This window comes from Macrotis lagotis, chromosome 3, assembly GCF_037893015.1.
Source record: "Macrotis lagotis isolate mMagLag1 chromosome 3, bilby.v1.9.chrom.fasta, whole genome shotgun sequence".
NCBI lineage: Eukaryota > Metazoa > Chordata > Mammalia > Peramelemorphia > Peramelidae > Macrotis > Macrotis lagotis.
The window spans coordinates 221,646,900-221,669,368 of NC_133660.1; the positions used below are offsets into that span (position 1 = coordinate 221,646,900).

The 22,469-nt window shown below is 34.5% G+C and overlaps 1 protein-coding gene across 1 annotated transcript in view; it reads right to left on the reverse strand.

The window, feature by feature from the left end:
* Nucleotides 1–2,277: 2,277 nt before the first annotated feature.
* Nucleotides 2,278–22,469, reverse strand: part of RNF4 (ring finger protein 4) — a 61,813-nt gene continuing 41,621 nt past the window's right edge. Inside the window, exons 5-8 of the mRNA XM_074229915.1 lie at nt 9,879–9,888; nt 9,022–9,178; nt 4,660–4,708; nt 2,278–3,686 (exon numbers count right to left, since the gene is read on the reverse strand). Coding sequence (XP_074086016.1) covers nt 3,537–3,686; nt 4,660–4,708; nt 9,022–9,178; nt 9,879–9,888 — 366 coding nt within the window. The 3' untranslated portion in view covers nt 2,278–3,536. The remainder of the gene's footprint in view (nt 3,687–4,659; nt 4,709–9,021; nt 9,179–9,878; nt 9,889–22,469) is intronic.

Sequence of the window (22,469 nt, forward strand, 5' to 3'; positions counted from 1 at the left end):
AAGGCTCTCTGCCAGAACAGTTTAAGGTCAAATGATCCACTGGTTTAATTCTTAATTATTGGGTATGTCTTTTTCTCCTCCAAAGAAAAGTGACAGATTATCACTGAAAAGGGGCACTGTCCAAGGATTAGAAGTTACTCAGGTAGCTGATAGGGAATTGTGTAACTCAATACAGTTCCAGCATCTAGATTCAAGGGTCCCTGAACAATAAGCTTTACCTTATTCCAGGTATAACTGCAGATCCTGAAAAATCTCTCCGAGATTTACTGTGGAAGATTTACTCCTGGAAGTCTGCACATTGCACTTAAGTGGGAACCAAAACAGTACTGAAAAGATGCCAAAGTCAAAATCAAAGAGTGGGGTCAATTAACCAAATCTGTGATTTCCCAGCTAGCATTAGTCAGACTTGTCTGCCTTAGCCTTTAAATGCAAATGGTCTCTAAATTGAGTTGAAGTTGGACGGTCAGTGGTCTTAAATAATTGTTTTTTCTCTATATCATCACTTTAGACTTTTTTCTTTCTTTTAGCCTCTTTTTTAAACGAGTTTGAGAAATGGGAGAAATTTGATCATAATCAAATCTATATTCTATGATCAAGGTGTACAGAAATACACATAATTCAAGGCAAAACAAGATACATGGAAAAGACAAGTCCAAAGTGCTATAGAAAATATGGGAAGAAGTCACTTTCAGCTTGGGGAAAGACACAAAGGGAAGGTAAGGCCTTCATGGAAACTGAGCCATAATATAAGAAAGAGGATTTCTAGGGTAGAAAAGAGCAAGTAAAGTAAAAGGCAGGATAAGTTGGGAAACTGCTTGATTTGAGACTCCCAAAATGAATCTAAGCAAGAAAGACTATACTGGATAGGGAAAAAAATAATTAATGCATAATTAAAAAAAAAGGTACACATTGTACATCAAATTAATGGATTTATTTTCATCTTAATTAACAACCATTTAGCTGAAGTTCAAAACAGACCTGACACATGGACATGGATACAATTTAAATAACAACAAAAAAGGGGAACTATATACACAAAGTAAAAGTATGATTTTTACATAATCAGTCTGTTTATATTTTGCAGCTCTGGAAAACTATATGTGCTACACTAAGCAAATAACTACAACTAAACATTACCTTTTCAATTTAGATTTACAATGAAATAATACAGTAACATTTGAGATTGACAGCTTAGAATTGGGCAGGTATAGTTTTTCAAGAAGAATCACAAAACAAATGAATCATAGAACTTGCTGTGTATTCTGCAGGCTTTTTTTTTTAAGGATCTTACACATCAGTACAGTTGATACAAGACAAAAAAATAAATATTTACTTGGAAATGCAAACTTAATTAAAAATACCATTCAAAACTAAAGCTAGAGCAGGATAGCTATACACAATTCAGCCCAAATTAACCTTTAATACACTCCTATTCATGACTTGATGGATAAAAATATGACATATACTCTAATTAAAAAGATATTTAATGCAATTTTTAAAAGTTAGGATTGCTAATACATCTACTTTTTCTTCTGAAGCAAGAGGGAAATGCTCATTTTAAACTAAATTTTTTACAATAATTTGTTTCACCAAATTTAAGGTTGGTCATGAGTAGCAAAGCTAGAATTACCCCCTTCACAATCTTCTTTTTAAAAAGCCTTAACAAATCTTCATTTCAAGTAAATCATTCTAAGTGGGTATGGAAAAGTAATACAAGATTTTAAGAATTTTTCAAGAACAAGTAATTCCAAGAGAGAGAGAGAGAGAGTAAAATTTACCATCTTTCCCCAGGTAAAAAGATAGAAACAAAGGATAAAACCAAGTTTTTCAGTGGGCAGGAATTCTGGTTTGTGTGGAGGCAAGATAGCATCAACTCAATAGGCATGAACCATCAGAAGCAGAGTTTCATGGATGATAAAAAATTACAAATGGCAGATTCTTAAAATCTATCCAAACTAGGCACAGATTCAAAAAATTAATTCCCAACACAAAACTGCAAAAAACTCAATAGAATAATATTGTTACTTATTAACAGCAAATAGGTAGAGAGATGACTTGGACTGAAGTTGCAAAGAACTGATTTTTCCCCCAAATAGCTAATGTCAAAGTACTTCCATCATCAGCAAACACATGACCCCCAGGTCCTTGACAGACACAATCAAGGGAAAAGGAGGCAATAACACAAAATGGTATTTATTACAATACAAAAATTAAGCCTTTATTGTGCCCCATATTTTTATCTTTGGGGCAAGTTTATAACACTACAGCATTATCAGCATTCCTGAGAATATGAACAGCAGATAGACATGTGGTAGAAAGAGGCATTCTTGCCACTGTCAATATCCAGCCTTTCAAAGGAATGTGAAAGTCTGAATAAACTTCTGCCCCAATTCAATTAGAATTTCAAAAGCATCACACTTCATTACAAAGTCGAATTTTTAAAAAGGAGGAACCTAGTCAGCAATCTCACTTTGGATATGATTTAATTTGGGTGTGCAAAAAATTTTTTTTAATTAACATTATCATTAGCCAGAGATGGACTCTCACTCTTTTAGATGCCATTAACTGGCTGAAATGGCTGGATAGAAACTTACATTTGATAAGCTAAATTCTATAATTTGGCATTCAGCTTTAAGAAACAGCTCTCTGCTCACTAACTGCTGATTAATCAATTAGGGAAAGGAGGGAAGAGGAAAAGTGGACAATGGTCACCAGTTAAATTAAGAGTATGATACAAATCTCTATGATATAGAAATACATGGCTAAATGATCAAGTGAAGTTTGGAAAATCTGGGCCATGCCAATAATAAAATTTTCATAATAGTAACTAATAATAAAAAAAAGCTATAGCCCCCAGTGAGTTTGCTTCCAGGTTCCAGAGAGACCTGGAGTCATTATTCTACATTTAAGTATGCTGTAGCAGAAGACCCAGCAGCTAAACCTGGGGAATTTTAATTTTGAAAGCTCTGAAATTTCTTCCAATATATTAATGTATTCTTTTTCCCTGGGGAAGAAGGCCCAATGTCCATCATTATGTCCTTCATTCTGCTAGGCTATGAATCAGAAGCAGACTTTTTACACCAAGGGAAATGAAATATATGGATCTGCTAAGAGCAGGACTCAATCACCCCTTCCCACACACGAACCTCATAAATGGGAAGAGGTCACTCATCCAGGCCAATGTCTTATCTTTTATATTTTTAGGATTATTAAATTCAATTACTTGGCTTTGAAATCCAAAGAACTCATACCCCTAAAGATACAGAAGTTGTCTCAAAACATAGGGGCTTTTTATTAAGAGATGATGTGGCTCAGCTAACCTTCACAGACCTTCAGAAATTCAGCCCAACCTTATCAAATGTGAGAAAACAAAAAGCTAGGTTTATGACATTTAAGTTTGGACCATAAAATCTGTTTACAAACACCCCAGGTAATTGTTTTAAAAATCAGTTCTCCTTACTGTCAGGTATGTTGACAACCTCAGGACAATTTCATAGCAATCCACATAAGGCTGCCCTGAGAAACGTAATACATTATCATATATATATTGGATGATACTGTTTCTGGTTCAGCTTTTTCCGGCAAGTTGGGCAGGAGCTAGCATTTCTAAGGGCATCACGGAGGCATTGGCTACAGAAGACGTGACCACATTTTGTAGAGACTATAAGTCGTCCACTTTGCAAGATCTAGAAAAATAGCAAACAGATAAATTAATGAAGCTAGGTTTCCACAAGATAGCTATGTTCTCTGTACTTAAAAAACATGCTCAATATTACGGCTAAACCAGAGGGAAACAGTTTTGTTACTAATAACCAATCCTTGGATTTAACAGTTCTAGGTTCAAGTGACAAATCGTAGTAACAGTATTCTTGGACAAGTCCCTTCTTCTGTGCCTTAGTTTCCCCATCTATAATAAAACAATGGAGTTGGACTTATTTATGCTTAAAAGGTTATGCCCTTTCTTGCATTATTTTCAGTCTTACAAATATCCGTAATAGGACCCCTTTGGAGTCCTATGATTTCAAAAGATTTAAACCTAGAATTGTTCAATCTGGTTGCTCCAAAGTTATCATCTTCCTCTTAACAGTATTAATAGTTAAGCTGACATAATCGATCCTAAACTGGAATACTCCAACAAAGCTGTACAGAGACAGTCACCATTTCTACCAAAGGTCAATACAATGTTAAAGAACTTCCTTAAAAATCCTTATTCTTTTGTATCAGGTACCAAGTACAAAATACATGGTTAAAGTGAATAGTTTTATTTCATTTTTTTTTCCTTTTTAGGTTTTTGCAAGGCAAATGAGGTTAAGTGGTTTGCCTAAGGCTATACAGCTAGATAAATTATTAAGTGTATGAGGTTGGATTTGAACTCAAGTACTCCTGACTCCAGGGCTGGAGCTCTATCCACTGCACACCTAGCCACCCAAATAATTTTATTTCTAAAGGAAAAACTTCCTCTCTAATCTAATTCTTCACTGCAGCATTTTTGGGAAAACACTGAATATTATTTTCCTCATTAAGAGAACTTGCAACTTCAATAGATAATCAGATTAAACAATGTAAATAATTTTATTTATAAAGAAAAACTTCTCTACTCTAATTCTCTCACTGAAGCATTTTTTGGATAAATTTGACAACAAATTGAAATTTTCTTACCTCTGAGTAGCCATCCATGCAAATGGGACAACTAACAGTACCAGAAGGCCTAAAAGCACAATAATTTGGATCAGTTTTACAATAAATGGAAAAAATCCCATTGCTTGGTATTTGATGCCTCATATAATCAATTTCACCCCAAGATGATATAATATCTATAGAATTTGTATAGTGCTTTAAAGTTTATAAAATGCCTTACTTACATAGTGTGTATATGTAATATATAAAAATTATATATATATATTTATTTTATGTGAATAGAAAAATATTTAAAATATATTTTCTTTCTCCTCCTCTATAAAGGATTCCTTCAAACCAAAGAAAAGTTTCTTCCATGGGAAATATTAGTATAGCAGTAATAAGAAAGAAAAGGATTTGAATAAGAAAATTCATTTATACTTTTATCAATTTCAAATTAGTCACATCATTTTTTCCTTCAACTACAAGTTATCTGTTGAACATAGGATTCAAAACGATGGAAATGTCCACTATTTGGTTATACTACAATGTGAAGATTTGGTCATTTTGGGAAATAAATATTTCCCTTAGCCTCCAAATAGAAAATCTATTTTATGATTTAAAATAGAAAAATAGTACTTTTATATATACTATTAAGTAAAACTCATTTTTGGTCTGATTTTCTTCTTTTTATTAGAATAGCCAATATCATACTTTCTCGTGTGATCACTGCATTAAGGCCTTGATAAATACAGCTGAGTAAATCCTACTTTAATAATTCCTTTCAGGTTTAATCTTTTAAAATACAAAGTAGGTAGAACTTGCAATCATCTTTCATAGCTACCAACCTGAGAAATCTAAGGTTTTTCTAAAACTAGCATAAAATAGTACATTTTTAACAAAAAAGTAAAACAAAACTAACAAGCACATATAAAATCATGTAAAATCCATGAAACAATTAAATATTAACTCAATCACTACACATTTATTGATGTAATACTACGTGCCAAGCATAATATCTGGAAGTGAAGAAATTATAATCCAAATAGAGGAAAAAACCAGTTTTTGCTTTAAATTTTACAGACCCTTAAATAAAGGAATTTTTCCATAATGTGAATTTTTTCCCTACTCACTTAGCCTGCATAATATATAAAATAATTTTATTCATGTCATAAGATATAGTAAAATACTGATATATTAAATAATGTGCTATGATTTTATGAAATAAAAAATAAAACTAATGATGAAGTATGCACAGTACTATAATGTCAAATTAATGTAGGAGTACAATATTGTGCATCTTCCCCACTAACTATACCTAGAGCCTGGGAGAATTGGGGGAGGCAGCTTGTGAGGGAACTAGGGTTAAGTGATCGCCCAGGGTCACACAGCTAGTAAGTATTAAATATCTGAGATCACATTTGAACTCAGATCCTCCTCACTTCAGGGCCAGTGTAATATCCACTGTGTCACCTGGCTGCTCCTGTGCACCTTTTAAAATGAAACTATTGAGAGATATTTGGTCATTGATTCTTTTTTCCCTCTCATATAGCTGATGGTTGCAAACAAATGGTCTTTAAACTTTTACAAATCTTTTTAAAAAAAATGTATATGGGTTCATCTTTTCAATATAAGAAAAAAATCACTCATATGATAAAATAATTCTGTCAAATGTTTTACTGTAAAATTCTTTGGTTTGACTGGTTCCCTTCTGCAACGTATGCAGCTAGCAGTTCAATCAGATTCTCATTTGTTAGGTTTTCTACAAGAAATTCAATTCCTCCATATCATGCTCATCCATTTCCAACTCCAATTCTTGTGCTAATTTTACAATCTGGTTACTTATTTCCAATGGTTCATCTTTGTCAAATCTTTAACTGTGAATGTGGATTTTATCAGAGTTCTTTACATAAAGTCAAATTGTATAACATAAGTTTTCTAAAGGGAAAACTGTACATCTTTTAAGCATGTACAAATAAATGTAAACAAGATTTGGTAAAGACACTGAACGGTTAGAGGAGTGGCAGGATGGGGGATTTGAAAGTGGATCAGGAAAAGTTTCATGTATAAGATAGTATTTTAAGCTTCATCCTGAAGGAAAACAAAGGACTATTAGGATGTGGAAGTAAGGAGTGAATGTATTCCAATAATGAGAGACAGGCAATGTAAAGATGGAAGATGAAATTCTGCATGAGAAGTCACAAGGTCAGTCCCACTTGATTAGAGAAAAGACAGTGAAATAGGGGAGAAAAATTAAGTATGGAGGGGTGGAGGGAGGAGAATGGCAAGATAGAATGTGTGAAGGGGGAGGGGAAGAAAGCACAATGAAACTAAAAGGATTCTTGGGGCAAGTTTTTAAAGACTTTAATATCTGCTCTGAGAGGCAATAGAAAGTCATTGGAATTGATTGTATAGGGGACTCTTATGGTGAGATCCACCCCTTAAGGTGGAACACCCAAGTCAGCAGTATATAAGATGAACTGCAGTGGGAAAGACTTGAGGGAGAGACCAATTAGAAGGCATAATCTAAGCAAGAAGTAATAAAAACGTTGAGTTGAGGGGGTTGGCTGTTTGGATAGAGAGCCAATGAACCTTAGAGACAAGAAGAATAGGGCAGTTCTGAAGACTGTAGGTTTGAGGGGAAAGAAAATTGATTTGTTTTTGGACATGTTAAGCAAGAGATAACATTCCTCTGGCATATCCAGTCTGAAATGTTTAATTGGCAACTGGTGATACCTTTTCACTGGGCCCCCAAAATCTGAAATTCTTTTCTCACCTCTGAATATCACCGGTTTTCTTCAAAAACTCAACTGAAATCTATCTTCTACAATAAGTCTTTCCTGATCTTCCCAAAACTGACTGCTAGTGTCTCCCCAAATTATCTAACATTTATTTCCTATATACTTTTAGATATCCTTACTGAATTTTCTGATAGAATCTATGATGCTTTAGGGTAGGGACATAACTGGTATTTTCCAGGGCCTAGGATAGTGCCTGATAAAAAGGAGATGGTCAATATGATTAATTGATCCCAAAGTATTTATAAATGAAATGGGGAGGATAACTGATATGACTACAATAAAAAAGATATGATCTGACTAAAGTCAGTGAATCTAATTCTAATTCCACAGTCCTGTATTGAGAAGGAAAAATTGAATGAGAGCAAAGATGAAAAAAAGTCTTAAATTTGACCAAATACAGAACAGAGGTCCAAGCTACTAGTTTCAAATATTTTGTAGGTGAAAGTGTTATTCCTTTAAAGAAAAAGGTTAATTAAGAAAAATGCCAATAGCCAATGGACCCTTTACTTATTTTTCTATTTTTATAAAGTCATGAAATTATCTATAGAAGGAACTCATATGGTAGAGGTGGGAGAAGTAGGTCTATCACAATAATATCATAGTTGATTACATTTGTATATACATAGCCAAAATTGCTTATAGTTTGTAGACCACACAAAAATCAAAAAAATATTTGATTTTATAAAAGTTAAAGGACTATTTAAATGGTTTTCTTCAGATACAACCTTATCATATTTTATAAGACAATGAAGATGAACAATAAAGTGAAGCCTAGAACTGAACAGGAAAAAGATGGCAGGCAAGATTGAATTTGAAAGTACTTATTTTTAATGACCTTAAACTTTTCCTTGGGGGGGGGAACGACACAAAACTAACAAAAACCTCTGAATTTCTTACATAAGTATTCTGATGATGATCTTTGTGAATCATGAAAGATATTATTTGCAAACAAAAAGCAGCAGAAAATATATAATTATCTTATACATAAAAGATATAATCAAGTGGTCAAAAAGCGAGAAATATAATAGATAGAATTATAATAAAAACATATGCTCCAGGGGTACTCACATAAGAGTTCAAGAAACCTAGAGAGAGAGGCCCTCAGTATGTTGGCCTGACTCCCTCGGATGAAAAGGCATGGAATATATGAAAACAGAGATTCATCAAAGCATATTTTAAATATTAAAAAAGTACTATTTTGTTGTTTCACCATGGTTATGGATGTTCTCAAAAGCTATGTCAATAGTAAAAGTTTTTACTAATAAGACTTCAAGCAAGAATTTCATGACAAATTGCCTGCTATCCAAAAACCAGTCCAGTTGTGCAGAAGTATTCATTATCAGAAGACTAAACACCAGATTTTTTTGGCCATAGTTAATGCACATGGAAGAAGCACTGGAATTAATGAAATCACTTATTTTAGATATCCCCTCTAAGAATAGCCTGAAACCAAGCTTTAGCTTTTATTTAGGAGAAGGAAGATCAGTTAAGATAAATGTATAATCAAGTAAATTAGGAACAGGTAGTTTTCAAAAGATTAAATGCTTACTTCATGTATTTTCATGTATATGTGGGGATCATATATCCAGAGAACAATATATACCTTATGCTTGCTGTTTCTTCTTCCAGAATAACTGATTCTCTGGGTGGATTTTCTGTCACATACACATCATCTCTTGTTTCTTCATCATCACTACTCAAAACACAGCTGTCAGGCTGTCCTCGACTTATCCTTGGGTTTCTCCTTTGCCTTCGATTTTCTAAAATTTTAAATAGAAAGGGGGAAGATTTATTAGGATTCTTGCCCTCACAGGGTAACATGTCACCACCCATTTTAACACTTGGTAATGTCATGAGCTCCTAAGTTCTCTTTGACTGTCTTTATCTCTGTCTCGTTTGATTAAATACTGATGTTACTTTCCTAAGGTCTCTAGAAGTATCTTCCTCGGCTATCTTTTTCACACAGCCCTAAGTAACTTTTTCCTGACCTATCAAGTTCTCTCACTGCTGCACAGGATACCTCATTTCTCTCCACATCCATCTTCCTATATCACTTGCCAATAACAGGAGTTTCACTAGGATCTAGAAAAGGATCAAAGATCAGAGATAACAGGAAAAAGTTTCAATACAGCTCCTAAGAAAGACTAACAGTGGTTCAGCCCTGCATTTGTACTGAGTTACATTACAAAAGCTTTCTTGGCTTTCTGAGATTTACAGCAGGCAAGAGGGAAAATTACAGGTTTTTAAACCAATCTCAGCTGCTCACAAATATGAAAGATTTCGTTTTGGAGTCTAATGAAAAGAGGAACACAAGTTTACTGGTGACAAGCTTAACTGAGAGATGAACAAGATTAATACCAACCCTCTCTTTTTATATTCTATGGACCTCTTTTCAAACTTTGTTAATACTAACTTTGTGATTCATTTTTTAAAAGAAAAAAGTGAAATGTTGCTACTTACCTTCAACAAACTTGTAAAAAATAGGAAGGAAAAAAAAAAGAAGTAGTTAGAATTATTTTAAGCATTCATAATTTTTAAAACATAAAAATATAGTAAAGGATATCCTAAATCACATGCTAAGCAAAGTCATAAACAAGGAATATGTGATATAATAAAAAGGGCCTTGGATCTGTAGACAAAGGACAGGAGTTCAAATTCAACCTTTTTTTTTTTTGGATTCAGAAAATATTTAATAAAACTAGACAAGAAGAGACAAAATAGCTGTCTACATACATAACTAGTATATATTATAATAATGTAACAAATGTGTTCAAAAGTTTCCTTTATTGCTAAGTTTAAACACAACTTTCCACACATAAAACATTCCCCATACTGCTATCTATAATTCTATACCTGCAATTCAAAGCTGCTCTCCTTCAAGTTTTTAGTAAATCCAACCACTCTTACTTACTTTTTGTGTGATTGTTAGCAGATTATTACTAACTTTGGGCCTAAGTTTCCTTAAAACAAGGATTTGGGGCTTCATTACTTTTAAAAGCCATTATAGTTCTATTTTTGTATTATAGTCATACGGGATAAAACCTGTGATTAAGGAAACAGAGGAAAAGGATGCCAAGTACAAATGATCAAATTTAAGGAAAGATGAGAATGACAGTTCTTGCACCCTCACCCCTATGCCCCATTCTCATCTCAGTTCTACCACTTGGCCATAAGACTCTCAATGGCTTCATTAAGAAATTTGTCTCTTTTTTAATTCCTTTTACTTAAAAACAAAAGCTCCTATGAAACATAATGCTTGGAATATTTAGTATTTAAATGATATTAAAACTGGTGATGGCATTGGACAATCACAAATATTAATCAATAGCAAATGAAAACAAAGCAATTATTCAATTCGGTTTAGTTCAGAGCACTTAACTATCAAAACTCATTAAACTTTAAATGTGACTGGAAAGACTTAATATTTAGTTGTAATGTTTGTTATATCTGTATTCAAACTAAAATGTTAGATATAAATATTCAACAAAGATTCTGAATTTATTGACTCTCCATTAAATAATGAAATATGTGAACACATAATTAGTTATACGGGAAGGCAGATGAATCAGATTTGCAACCATCAATTCTTTTAATGTAGAATGAATGTAAACAGTATATAAGGTATAAACCTTACAGTGTAGTAAATATTATTAAGCAAGGCATACAATATTCTATCTACATTTAAAAAATGTTTTAAAGTAACAAAATCCAAGAAATTCTTCTGTATTCTTTAAGAAAGTACAAGTTCTCAAAAATGTGGAAGGTCTATACCCTGAAGAGATTATGAAAAAGGGTAAAAACATCACCTGTACAAAAATATTCATAGCAGCTCTGTTTGTGGTGGCAAAGAAATGGAAAGTGAGGGAATGTCCATCAATTGGGGAATGGTTTAACAAACTGGGGTATATGTATGTGATGGAACACTATTGCTCTATTAGAACCCAGGAGGGATGGGAATTCAGGGAAGCCTGGAAGAATTGGCATGAACTGATGCTGAACAAAATGAGCAGAACCAGAAGAACATTGTACACCCTAACAGCAACATGGGAGTAATGATCAACCTTAATGGACTTGCTCATACCAACAGGGCAACTATCAGGCACAATTTTGAGATATCTGCAACGGAGAATGGCATCTATATCCAGAGGAAAAAAATTGTAGAGCTTTAACAAAGACCAAATTAAACCTTTAGTTTAAGGAAAAAGCCTGATTATGTAATTCTGCTATATCTACTATGTTTCTTCCTTAAGGATATGACTTCTCTCTCATCACATTCTACTTAGATCAATCCAAACAATGGGAATGATGTAAAGACTAGCAAACTGCTTTCTGTGGGGGGGGGTGGGGGGAGGGAAGCAATATTGGGGGGGAAATTGCAAAACTCAAACAAAACTTTTCTAAAAATTAAAAAAAACTACTGGGAAAAATGGGAGACTGGTAGAATCTGATTCTGACAATTGAGAAAACTGAAAGTCTTACTCAAAAGTTTTTTTGTTTGCTAAGTATAGCAATTGCTTAATGGAAATAAAAGGAGGTAGGCTACATAACTAAATAAACTAACCCATTAAAAAGACCCCCAGAAACTTGAGGACAGACAGTAGGAGCTACATAAAACAAATATTTTCAATTTGAAATACAAATAGTCTAAGTAATAAGGAAAATTCTCCCAGAAACAAACTTTGGGTACACTCACTAACAAATTAATCTCAACTTCATATTTGTTTAAAGGCTAAGGGAATGTTCTTTTACAGTATGTAAAAAGGATAATGAAGTAGTAAGAAAAGATGGAATAATTCATAAAATAAAATAGAATGTCCCTTAGGCATCAAAACCCCCCATTATCTTCTTTCAAAGTTTGCAATTTCTATCATTCCTTCCTTCTTTCTCTTCTGAAAGCCAATAACAAAATCTTATTATTTTTTTCTCCACACTATCTCTCAAATGTATCTCCACTCCACACTCCCAACAACCACTCTGATTCAATCTCTCATCACCTCTAATCTAGACTATGGCAATCACCGCCTAATTTGTCTATCTCAAGCCTTTTCCCCAAGCAAATCCAACCTCTACAGCTGACACAGGGAACTAAATAATATAGTGCACACAATGCAGGACTTGGGAATCCTAAATAGCTATGTGACAATGCCTCTATTTCAAATCTATAAAATGGGACTAACAATAAGGACTTACTTCCCATGGTGGTTGTGATGATCAAATAAAAAAAATGTAAAAACTTTGTGAACCATAAAGCACTTAAATGTGAGCTATTATTTTCCCAAAACTCTGACCTTGTCACAGCTCCCACCCTCACTCCCCCCACAACTCCAGTGGCTCCCTGTTATCTCTAGAATCAAATATGAACTGGATACTATTAAAGCTTTTCATGACCTGTTCTGTTCCTATCTTGACAGTTTTCTTAGAATACTCATCTCAAGACACCACACAGTTCAGCCATACTAGTTTACTAGTGGTTACTCACACCTGATGCTTCAGGCCCATTTTCTGCCTTTGTTTTGGTTGTCCAGTGTCTCCCCCCTCTAACATTACCTTCCATTTATTCTTTATATCATATATATACACACACAGACACACAGACACAGACACACACACACACTATTAACATATCATCTTCACCATTAGAATAGAAGTCTTTGAATATTGGAACTGAGTTTTATTTTTCTTTCTCTAATCCCTATTATCTGGCCCAGGGGCATAAAGTAGGTACATGATAAATACTTGTTCATTGATATTTATAAAGAGATAAAAGGGAACAAAAACTATAAAACTAGAACTACTGGAGTTGAACAATAATTATGTGGATTACTCCCATACTGGGGTGGGGTGGCATCATCCTCAACAAAGCAACAAGGAGAGCTGTCAAGTCCTTACAAGTTTAAGGAAACCCATTACTGGTCCCAAGGGGTAATGGGTTGGGGACATCTCTGGCATCTTGAGAAGTATGATTGTCGTTCTTGGATTGTGTAAAATGTGTTATTTTAAATTTCAATAAAAATGAATGAATGAGAATGCATTCATTAAGGATTTATTAATGTATTGTGCCAAGTGCTGGAGATACAAATATCAAGGAGTTCACATTCTAATAAAGAAATACATAAAATACATAGAGGAGGTTCAACTTCAAATAAGACAGAAAAGATTAGGGAATCCTTAGAGAGCAGTTAAAAAGAGGATGATAAGGCATCATCTTTAGTGTCCTGTCCATTAATAAAACAATATAGAATTCTGAAGTTGAGTCATTTTATTGTGTCAAAGACTTTGACTATAATGTCATTTAAAAAAATTTATCACCCAAAATGTATCACCCCAAAGTAACAGAGAATCTAAGTATCATTCCCATTTTACAAGTAAAGAAACAGACTGGATAATCAGAAGGATGGCAAAGAGAAGATGAATTCTGTTTTTAAAACTCAGATACAGGTAGAAATACTGAAGATTATAGCAAGAGGTTGGTAATAAAGGACTGCAGTGGCTATATATGTTAAGAGATGATTTTTATGTATTCTAGTGTCCAACTTTTTTTTTTTACTAGAATTAAGACAGGAGACTTAAGAAAAGAAACATAAATGACAGTCAAAGAATAAAAAGGAGGGGAGAGAAGGTATGGATAAGGATAACTAGCTAAAAGAATAAGTTTTAAATTCACAAGACAAAGTAACTGAAGCAATTATGATTTTAAGTTGTGTATACACAGACACACACACACAGACAGACAGACAGACAGACAGACACACACACACACACACACACACCCAAGATGCACAGGAAATAAGGAGACTGTATGGTGTAGCAAAAAGAAAACTGTATCAAGGTAGTGAAATTCAGAGAATGAAGTATGTTAATCTAGGCTCTTGCCCAATATGGAGTTTCCCAGAATAACTCATCAATGGGAAAAGGTGACCATGACTTATAATCTTGGGTCCCAAGTTTGAATTAATTCTGCTACTGATTACTTGTGTGACTTTTGGCAATTTCACCTTTCAGACAAAATTTTCTATCTGTTCCCTTCATATGAATCCTAAAAATGCTATAACCCTAATAACTGTATCTCTTTCAATAAATACCAACAGTGGCAAAAGTTAGTCACTAACTAAAATTAGTGATGTTTAGAATCACCGATTTCCACCAAGCTAAAGTCCCTCATTTGAGATAGATACATAAGAAGCTTGCATATAGTAGCCCAGAAGGACAAACAGATCTGAAATTATTTTATTTCCCCATAATTTCATTAGATATTCTTTTAATAAAACCGACATATCTGATGGTATTAATCTCACTTATAATAGTTACTAAAATTTAGAGCTTAAAAGGACTTTAGAAGGTTGATCAACTAATTCCTTAGTTTTGGAGATGAGAAAACTGAGGGCAGGGCCAGAAAAGTAAGGGACTTGGCGATGGTCACACAGCTACAAAAATAATAGAGATTTAAACCTAAATTCTCTAACTCAAAATCCAATATTCTGTCTTCACACCAAATTTTATTCAAAACAATCTTGAAATGCATGGGAATTACACAAGCAAAGTCACTGAACATCTAGTCATGTTTTCTTGGTCTTTCTCTCTTCTTTGATTTATAACCTCTGAAAACCAAAAAACCTAAAATTATTAGATTTTACACCCATCCAGATCAACACCTTTATCATTTTCTTTTAATCAGTCTATTTTTGTAAAAATTCTTAATTTATGTTAGTTGTTTCTCTATTGGAAAATTCACTACGTAAATTCTGTGAAAAAAGTAACAAGTCTCTTTCAGAGTTCTAGCTGGTTCTTTAGGGAAGTTATTTTATAGTAGGCTAAACTAATGGTTTTATACCCTGAGGAATTTTCATCAGATTTCATCAGATACTAGGGGGACTTCATTATAGCTCTGGAGAATTAAAGAACCTTATTCTTTGCTTAGGTAGAAAATGACTTTATGAGCTTAAGTAAAGGAAACTTTTACAGAATTATAAATTTCCTTTTCTCCTCAGTTACACTTTTTTTCCCAAGATACTACTCTTAGTTAAGTTTGGTCCTTAACCATCCTGCTAAATTCAGGAAATAATAGATACTGATTTGTCTATCTTTAATAAATTTGGTGATAATCAAAAAGTAACATGAGATTAATCATATTCAGGCAGAGGATTAAGATTTCATGTTGTACCTTTTGATGACTATATAATTTCCAATGCCATAATATTCTGAAATGTATTAAAATTGGACAGTTAATTTAACTTAACTTACCAGTATTTATTATAATCTCAATGTTGTAGGAAAAAAACTTACTTGAAAATCATGCAATTATTATATTATATTGAAAATTAGAAAGTACAGTATTGTGTGGGTGTATCCATTTTGAAACTTTTGTGATATTACAATAATTTTATAAGTCCACTCACCAAACTTATTCTTATTTCTAAAGTAGAAGATGGATATTATATCATAATCAGCTTTCAGGTTAGCTTTAGTAGCTGGTTCTAAGAGGAAAAGACTTTAGAAAGCCTCCAGCATTTTGCCCCTCCCCTCACCAGACAAGAGTCACAAAGGAAAGAAAGCACCAGGTGGCAACCACTGATTATTCAAACCTTGCTTGTGAAAAAACAACTGGGAATTGATTTCCTTTAAGGGCTCAGAAGAGGATCTAGATGCAAGTCAAACAAACATTTATTTTTAAACTAGCATTTTCACAAATCATTCATTGTAATCCCTACCTAAGGTTGTGAATATCACTGTTTAGTAATTAAAACTAGGCAGCGTCAAACAGTATGATGAGGGCTAACAAAGTCTAACAAATGGAAAATCAAAAATTTATTGTGAAATCACAAACCTCTAAAACATTCCCTAGATGGACAATATTAGCTTAAACTTAAAGATACCCTAGGACTTTTTAAAAATTGAGGAATAGGTAAACAAGTGATTGTATATGACTATGAAATTATTGATATGATATATTATTGTGCTATAAGAAATTAGATCACAAACCTCTAAAACATTCCCTAGATGGACAATATTAGCTTAAAGATACACTTGGACTTTTTAACAATTGAGGAATAGGTGAACAAGTGATTATATATGACTATGAAATTATTGATATGATATATTATTGTGCTATAAGAAATTTACTGGGCAAAAGAATCTTATCAAAAAAGAGATCAGATAAAGAGAAATTAAATTGTTCTTCATTTGAGAAACTGAGAGATCACAGACTACCTAAGGCCAACATTTAAGATGGTTATTGCTGATCTAACCCCAAAGTTAGACTTTTTAATTGTCAATTAAATTTCACTTTATTTTCAAATTCAAATTCTCTTAATCCCCCTGTCCCTCTCTCCCAGAAAGCAATCAAAACAAAGGTCATTATAAATATGTAGATTTTATGCAAAATAAATCCCCCCCATAATCATGCCCCTCCTCAAAAAAAAAAAAAACCAGCAAGGAAGTGAAGAGAATGCTTTTATTTGCATTCTGAGTCCATCAGTTTGCTATCTGGATAGCAGGTTTTAACATGAGACTTGGATTTGTGGTTGGTCATTTATTGTTACTGCTGTATACTCTTCTCCTGAGTCTGCTTATTTCATTTTGTATCAGTTCACACAAATCTCAGGTTATTATGAAAAGCTTTCCTTCATAATTTCTTATTATTCACACAATAATATTCTATCATATTCATATACTCAGCTATTCCCCAATCAATAAACATTCCCTTAATTTTCAAGTTTTTGTTACTGCAAAAAGAGCGAGTTAACTATTTTTATACATTTGGATTCTTTTCCTCTTTCCTGGATGAGCTCAGATATTCTTGAATCTAAGGTTGGTTCTCTGTATCTATTCTATCTCTCCAACCAGTGTATTTTTAACAATCAACTGCTAGCTCTTCAAAAGAAAATTTAAAAGCTACAAAATATGTATATAAAAATGATCATGAACAGTAGTTTACAACAAGGTGATGCTAGATTATGGAAGACAAGGGCCCAGAATAAAGACATGATAGATAAGATAGACTGATAAATAATAGATAAAAGCTGGATGAAGCAGTTCAAATTCTGGCTCTGACATAAGTGATTACAATTTGAAGTATGTCCTTTCACTATCTCTAACCTCAGTTTTCTCATCTTTAAGAGAGATTTAAATGAAGTTCTTAGATGTTTTATTATGGCCCAGAAATGAATCTTGAGTTTTGGAAAGCTATACCAGTGAAGCACAAACTCTAATAGATCACAGAAACTTTCAAGTTTTAAATATGCGGCCAATGATATGCTTGAAAACTAGCTTAGCTAGTTAAGAAAAACTCAATCACTAAAGTTTAATAACCCAGGAAGGGAGGCTATAATTTGCATTAGTTAAAGGTAGAAATGCTTAATAAATCTTTAATCAATGAATGAATGATATGAATTCTTCATAGGGAGTCTTATCATAAACAATTCCCTTCAGATAATCCCTACCCCAAAGTTGTCAAGACTCAATGGGGGGGGGCAGGGGGAAGTGGGGAAGGGGGTAGGAACCAAGATACAGGTCAGAACTTGCAACATTCCACAAACAATTTGAAAACATGCCTCAAATCAAATTTTAGAGTGGCAAAGCCAATAAAATGAAAGATGCATTTGTCCAGAATAAGATGACTGAGGAAAACAGCAGTTAAGGATGATGGGATATAGGCTTGAAGCATCAGTGGTAGGGTTTGGAGGCAGCAACTTCAGGAGCTCTCACAGTCCAAAAATGATATGGGGGTCAGACAACTGGTCATAAAAGAGTACATGGAAACTCTTTGCTGGTCTGAGGATAGCTGGTGTTGATTAGCAATTCGACTGTCCATGCAGTTCTGGGATGCAGTCCCAGAGCAGAGCAGAGGGCCCTAATCAAAGGTTCTAGGATCAAAACCAAAAGAAGCACTACGTGTGGCTCTCTCAGGAAAGCACCCAGGAAAACACCACCTTGGAAGCATCAAAAACTTGCAGATCATAGGGGCGGCTAGGTGGCGTAGTAGATAAAGCACCGGCTCTGGAGTCGGGAGTACCTGGGTTCAAATCTGGCCTCAGACACTTCATAATTACCTAGCCGTGTGGCCTTGGGCAAGCCGCTTAACCCTGTTTGCCTTGCAAAAACAAACAAAAAAAAAACAACTTGCAGACCTAGCTCTAAAGACAGCAGCTCAAAAAAATCCAAAGTGTGGGTAAACTACCCTCCATACCTGTTTTAAGTGAGCACAGTCCAATTTTAACAAAATTCAAGATAAAAAGAACAGGCTGGAAAAATGTGCATAAAACAAGAGAATTTTGATCATTAAAAAAGCACTATAGTGGCAGGGAAGAGACATAAACTTGGAAAAATGCTAACTGAACCCAAGGTTAGGAAAAAATGGGAGCAATGCAAGAAAAAAATGAAAAAATTAAGAGCAGAGTAATAGAGGCATAGAATAATAATGAATAAATTAACAATTTAAAAAAGAATTAGTCAGTGTTCTAGCTAACTGAACCTCCCCCCCCCAAAGCTGCCCTTATTGGTCTAAAATAAGAGGAACAAAGACTCACTGATGAAAACAATTCCTTGAAAATTAGAATTCATAAAGTGGAAGCTAATAATTTCATGAAACTTTAAGGAACAAGAAAATGGAGGAAAAAATAAATAGAATAAAAATGTGAAAACATTGCATTTGAAAAACTTGGAAAACAGACCAAGGAAAGATAATTTAAGAATTACCAGCCTATATTGCTCTGTAAGAAATCATGAGGAACAGGATTTCAGAAAAGCCTGGAAAGACTTGATGGTGGGTGGGATAAGCACAACCAGTTGTACACACTAACAACAAGCGTAATGATCAACCTTGATGGACTTACTCACCCCATCAGTGCATAATCGGGGAGAAATTATAGGGGATCTTTGATGGATAATGCCATCTGTATCCAAAGAAGGAATAGTGGAATTTAAAGAAAGACAAAAGCTTATTATCTTCAATTTTTAAAGTTGTTTTATGTATTATGTAATTTTGCTATCTCTAATTTTTTCCCCTTCTTTTTGGAGATGTTTCTTCTCTCATAACATAATTTTTATCTATTCACACAGGGATGCAAATGTAAAGATTATATCAGATTGCATTCTGTTGGAGGGAGGGTAGGGAGGGAGGGAGAAAATTATAAAACTCAAAACATTGAACAATAAGATAATCTTGGCATCATACTTCAAAAAACTTATCAAGGAAAACTGATCCAATGTTTTAAACCCTAGAGGGTAAAATAGAAACTGAAATATCAACCATTTGAGATTCATCTCAAAACAAAAACCCCCAGGTATATTACAGTCAAATTCCAAGTTCAAGGAGAATATACTGCAAGCAAACAAAAACAATTCAAATACTGTGGAGCCACAGACAGCATGAACAAGATTTAGCAGCTTCCATGTCCCACAGCTTATTAGACCACAAACTGAAGTATAATTTTCTCACTTCTTTTTCTTTCAATATGGCTAATACGGAAATGTTTTCCATGATTTCATATGGATAATATATTGGTTGCCTTATCAGTAAATGAGGAAAAGGTGGGCATAAGGGAGAGGGGATCTGGAAGTAAAAATTTTAAAAGAAAATCACTTAAGAGTAGGGAAATTGCAATTCCATGTTTATTTTCACTAATCTCTAGCTGAAATTTAACATTTCCTTCAATTAATGTTTTTTAAAATATTTTTAAATTTTTTTAAGGTTTTTTTGCAAGGCAATGGGGTTAAGTTGCTCACCCAAGGCCACGTAAGCTAGGTAATTATTAAGTGTCTGAGGCCAGATTTGAACTCAGGTACTCCTGACTCCAGGGCCAGTGCTCTAGTACCACCTAACCACCCCCAATTAGAATGTTTTAAAAATTTCAATAACCTTGTGAAAAGTTTGAAGGAACAAAGTTATTTGCATATTATCCCCCACATTATGTGAGCTCCTTGAGAGCAGGAACAGGGTCTATGTTTCTGACTCTCTTTGTATACCTACACTAGTTATCTGGCACATAGTGGGTTCTTAATAAATGCCTCTCATTGTTAAAAAAGGGGAAAAAAATCACTAAAAGGCTTAATATGATGGGAACTAAGACATACAGTGGATAGGAAAGAGTACAGAAGATCTGAGTGCAAATTTAGTCTCAGATATTTATTAAATGTGTGAATCTGGGCAAGTCATTTAATTTGAATCAATCAAGCAATAAATATTAAGTGCCTACTATATGTTAGGTACTCTGTTAAGCAGCGGGAAATTCAAAGGGGGAGAAGAAAAATCCCTGCCCTCAAGAAGCAGATATAGAAACAAAGTAAGGTATATACATAAAGCAAGTTATTAGGAAAGGCATCTTGTAAAAAGATGGGATTTAGCTGGACTTAGAAGACTGGAAGATCAAAGGGGTTATATGCTATGAATATGAAATGGAATTTTTTTCTATTTGATCTAGCAAAAGGAAGATGCTAGAGTTACTGAGCAAGAGGGTTAACATGGTTAACTCTACATGTATGGGAAAATCACTTTGATGTTTGAATAAAAGATGAACTGGAGTGGGGGAGAAACTACCTTCCATCAGCAATGAGAGGAAGAGGGTCTGCAACAGAAGGGTCCAAGTGTCAGGACAGAAGAGATGTTGCAGAGGTGAAACCAACAGGCCTTGCAACAGATTGGGGGGGGGGGGGGGGAGAGAAATAATGAAGAATTGTAGCATCGGCCCTGGAGTGAGGAGTACCTGGGTTCAAATCCAGTCTCAGTAGACATTTAATAATTACCTAGCCGTGTGGCTTTGGGCAAGCCACTTAACCCCATTTGCCTTGCAAAAACCTAAAAAAAAGAATTGTATACCACTGGAAACTGTATAGACTGGCAAAGTGCCTTCTGTGGGGGGTGGGGGGAGAGAAGGAAGAGTAGGGGAAAAATTATAAAACTCAGAATCCATAAAATCTTTATTTAATAAGAAATAATAAAGAATTCAGAATGACTCCTTAAGTCTGAGGGACCAGAAGAATGGTGTCACCTTTTATAGTAATAGGGAAAGAGAATGATGGGGGAGAAAAATAATGGGTTCTCCTTTGAATATGCTGAGGTTAAGAAAGTCTACAGCAAGTAGATGGCACAGTGGATAGAGCACTGGTCTTGTAGTCAGGAGGGCAGGAGTTTGAATCCAATCTCAGACACTTGACTTGTATTAGATGGGTGACCTTGGGCAAGTCACTTAACTCTGATTGCTTCACATCCAGGGCCATCTCCAGTTATTCTGATTCATATCTGGTCATTGGACCCAGATGGCTCTGGAGGAGAAAATAAGGCTGGTGGTGACTTAGTTAGCACAGCAATCCCTCACTCAAATCCAATTCACATGCTTTCACCTACCCAAATCAAGGTCTTCAAACAGCAGGTTAAGAAAAATCATGCAGTTCAAGATGACTAAAAGTCAACTGGATATGTGAGTTTGGAGGCAGAATCCTGAAGGTCACAAATCAATTAACATTTATTAAGAACCTGCTTTGTGCCAGGCATCATAGGAGAAGAACCAGGAGAGAATAAAGTTCCACAAACCTATGAGAAGAAAATATTGAGGAGGAGAAACGGGTGATCTAGAGTGCCAAGGCTAGAAAGAGGTCAACAAAAATGAGAAAAGCAATTTGGCAACTAATTTTATCTTTTATTTTTTTAGATTTTTGCAAGGCAATGGGGTTAAGTGGCTTGCCCAAGGCCACACGGCTAGGTAATTATTAAGTGTCTGAGGCCACATTTGAACTCAGGTACTCCTGACTCCAGGGCCAGTGCTCCATCCACTGTGCCACCTAGCCGCCCCATCAGTGGTAAATTTAGAAAGAACAGTTTGGGTGGAATGATAATGCCAGAAGTCACAGAGTGTGCAAGGAGAGAAAAGAGGAGGCATTTGTTGCAGAAAAGATATAAAATGATAGTTAGTAGAGATGGAAGAATCAAGTGATTTCTTTTTCAGAAGAGGGGGAGAAGGGCAGCTAGGTGGCACAGTGGATGGAGCACCAGACCTGGAGTCAGTACCTGGGTTCAAATCTGGCCTCAGACACTTAATAATTACCTAGCCTTGTGGC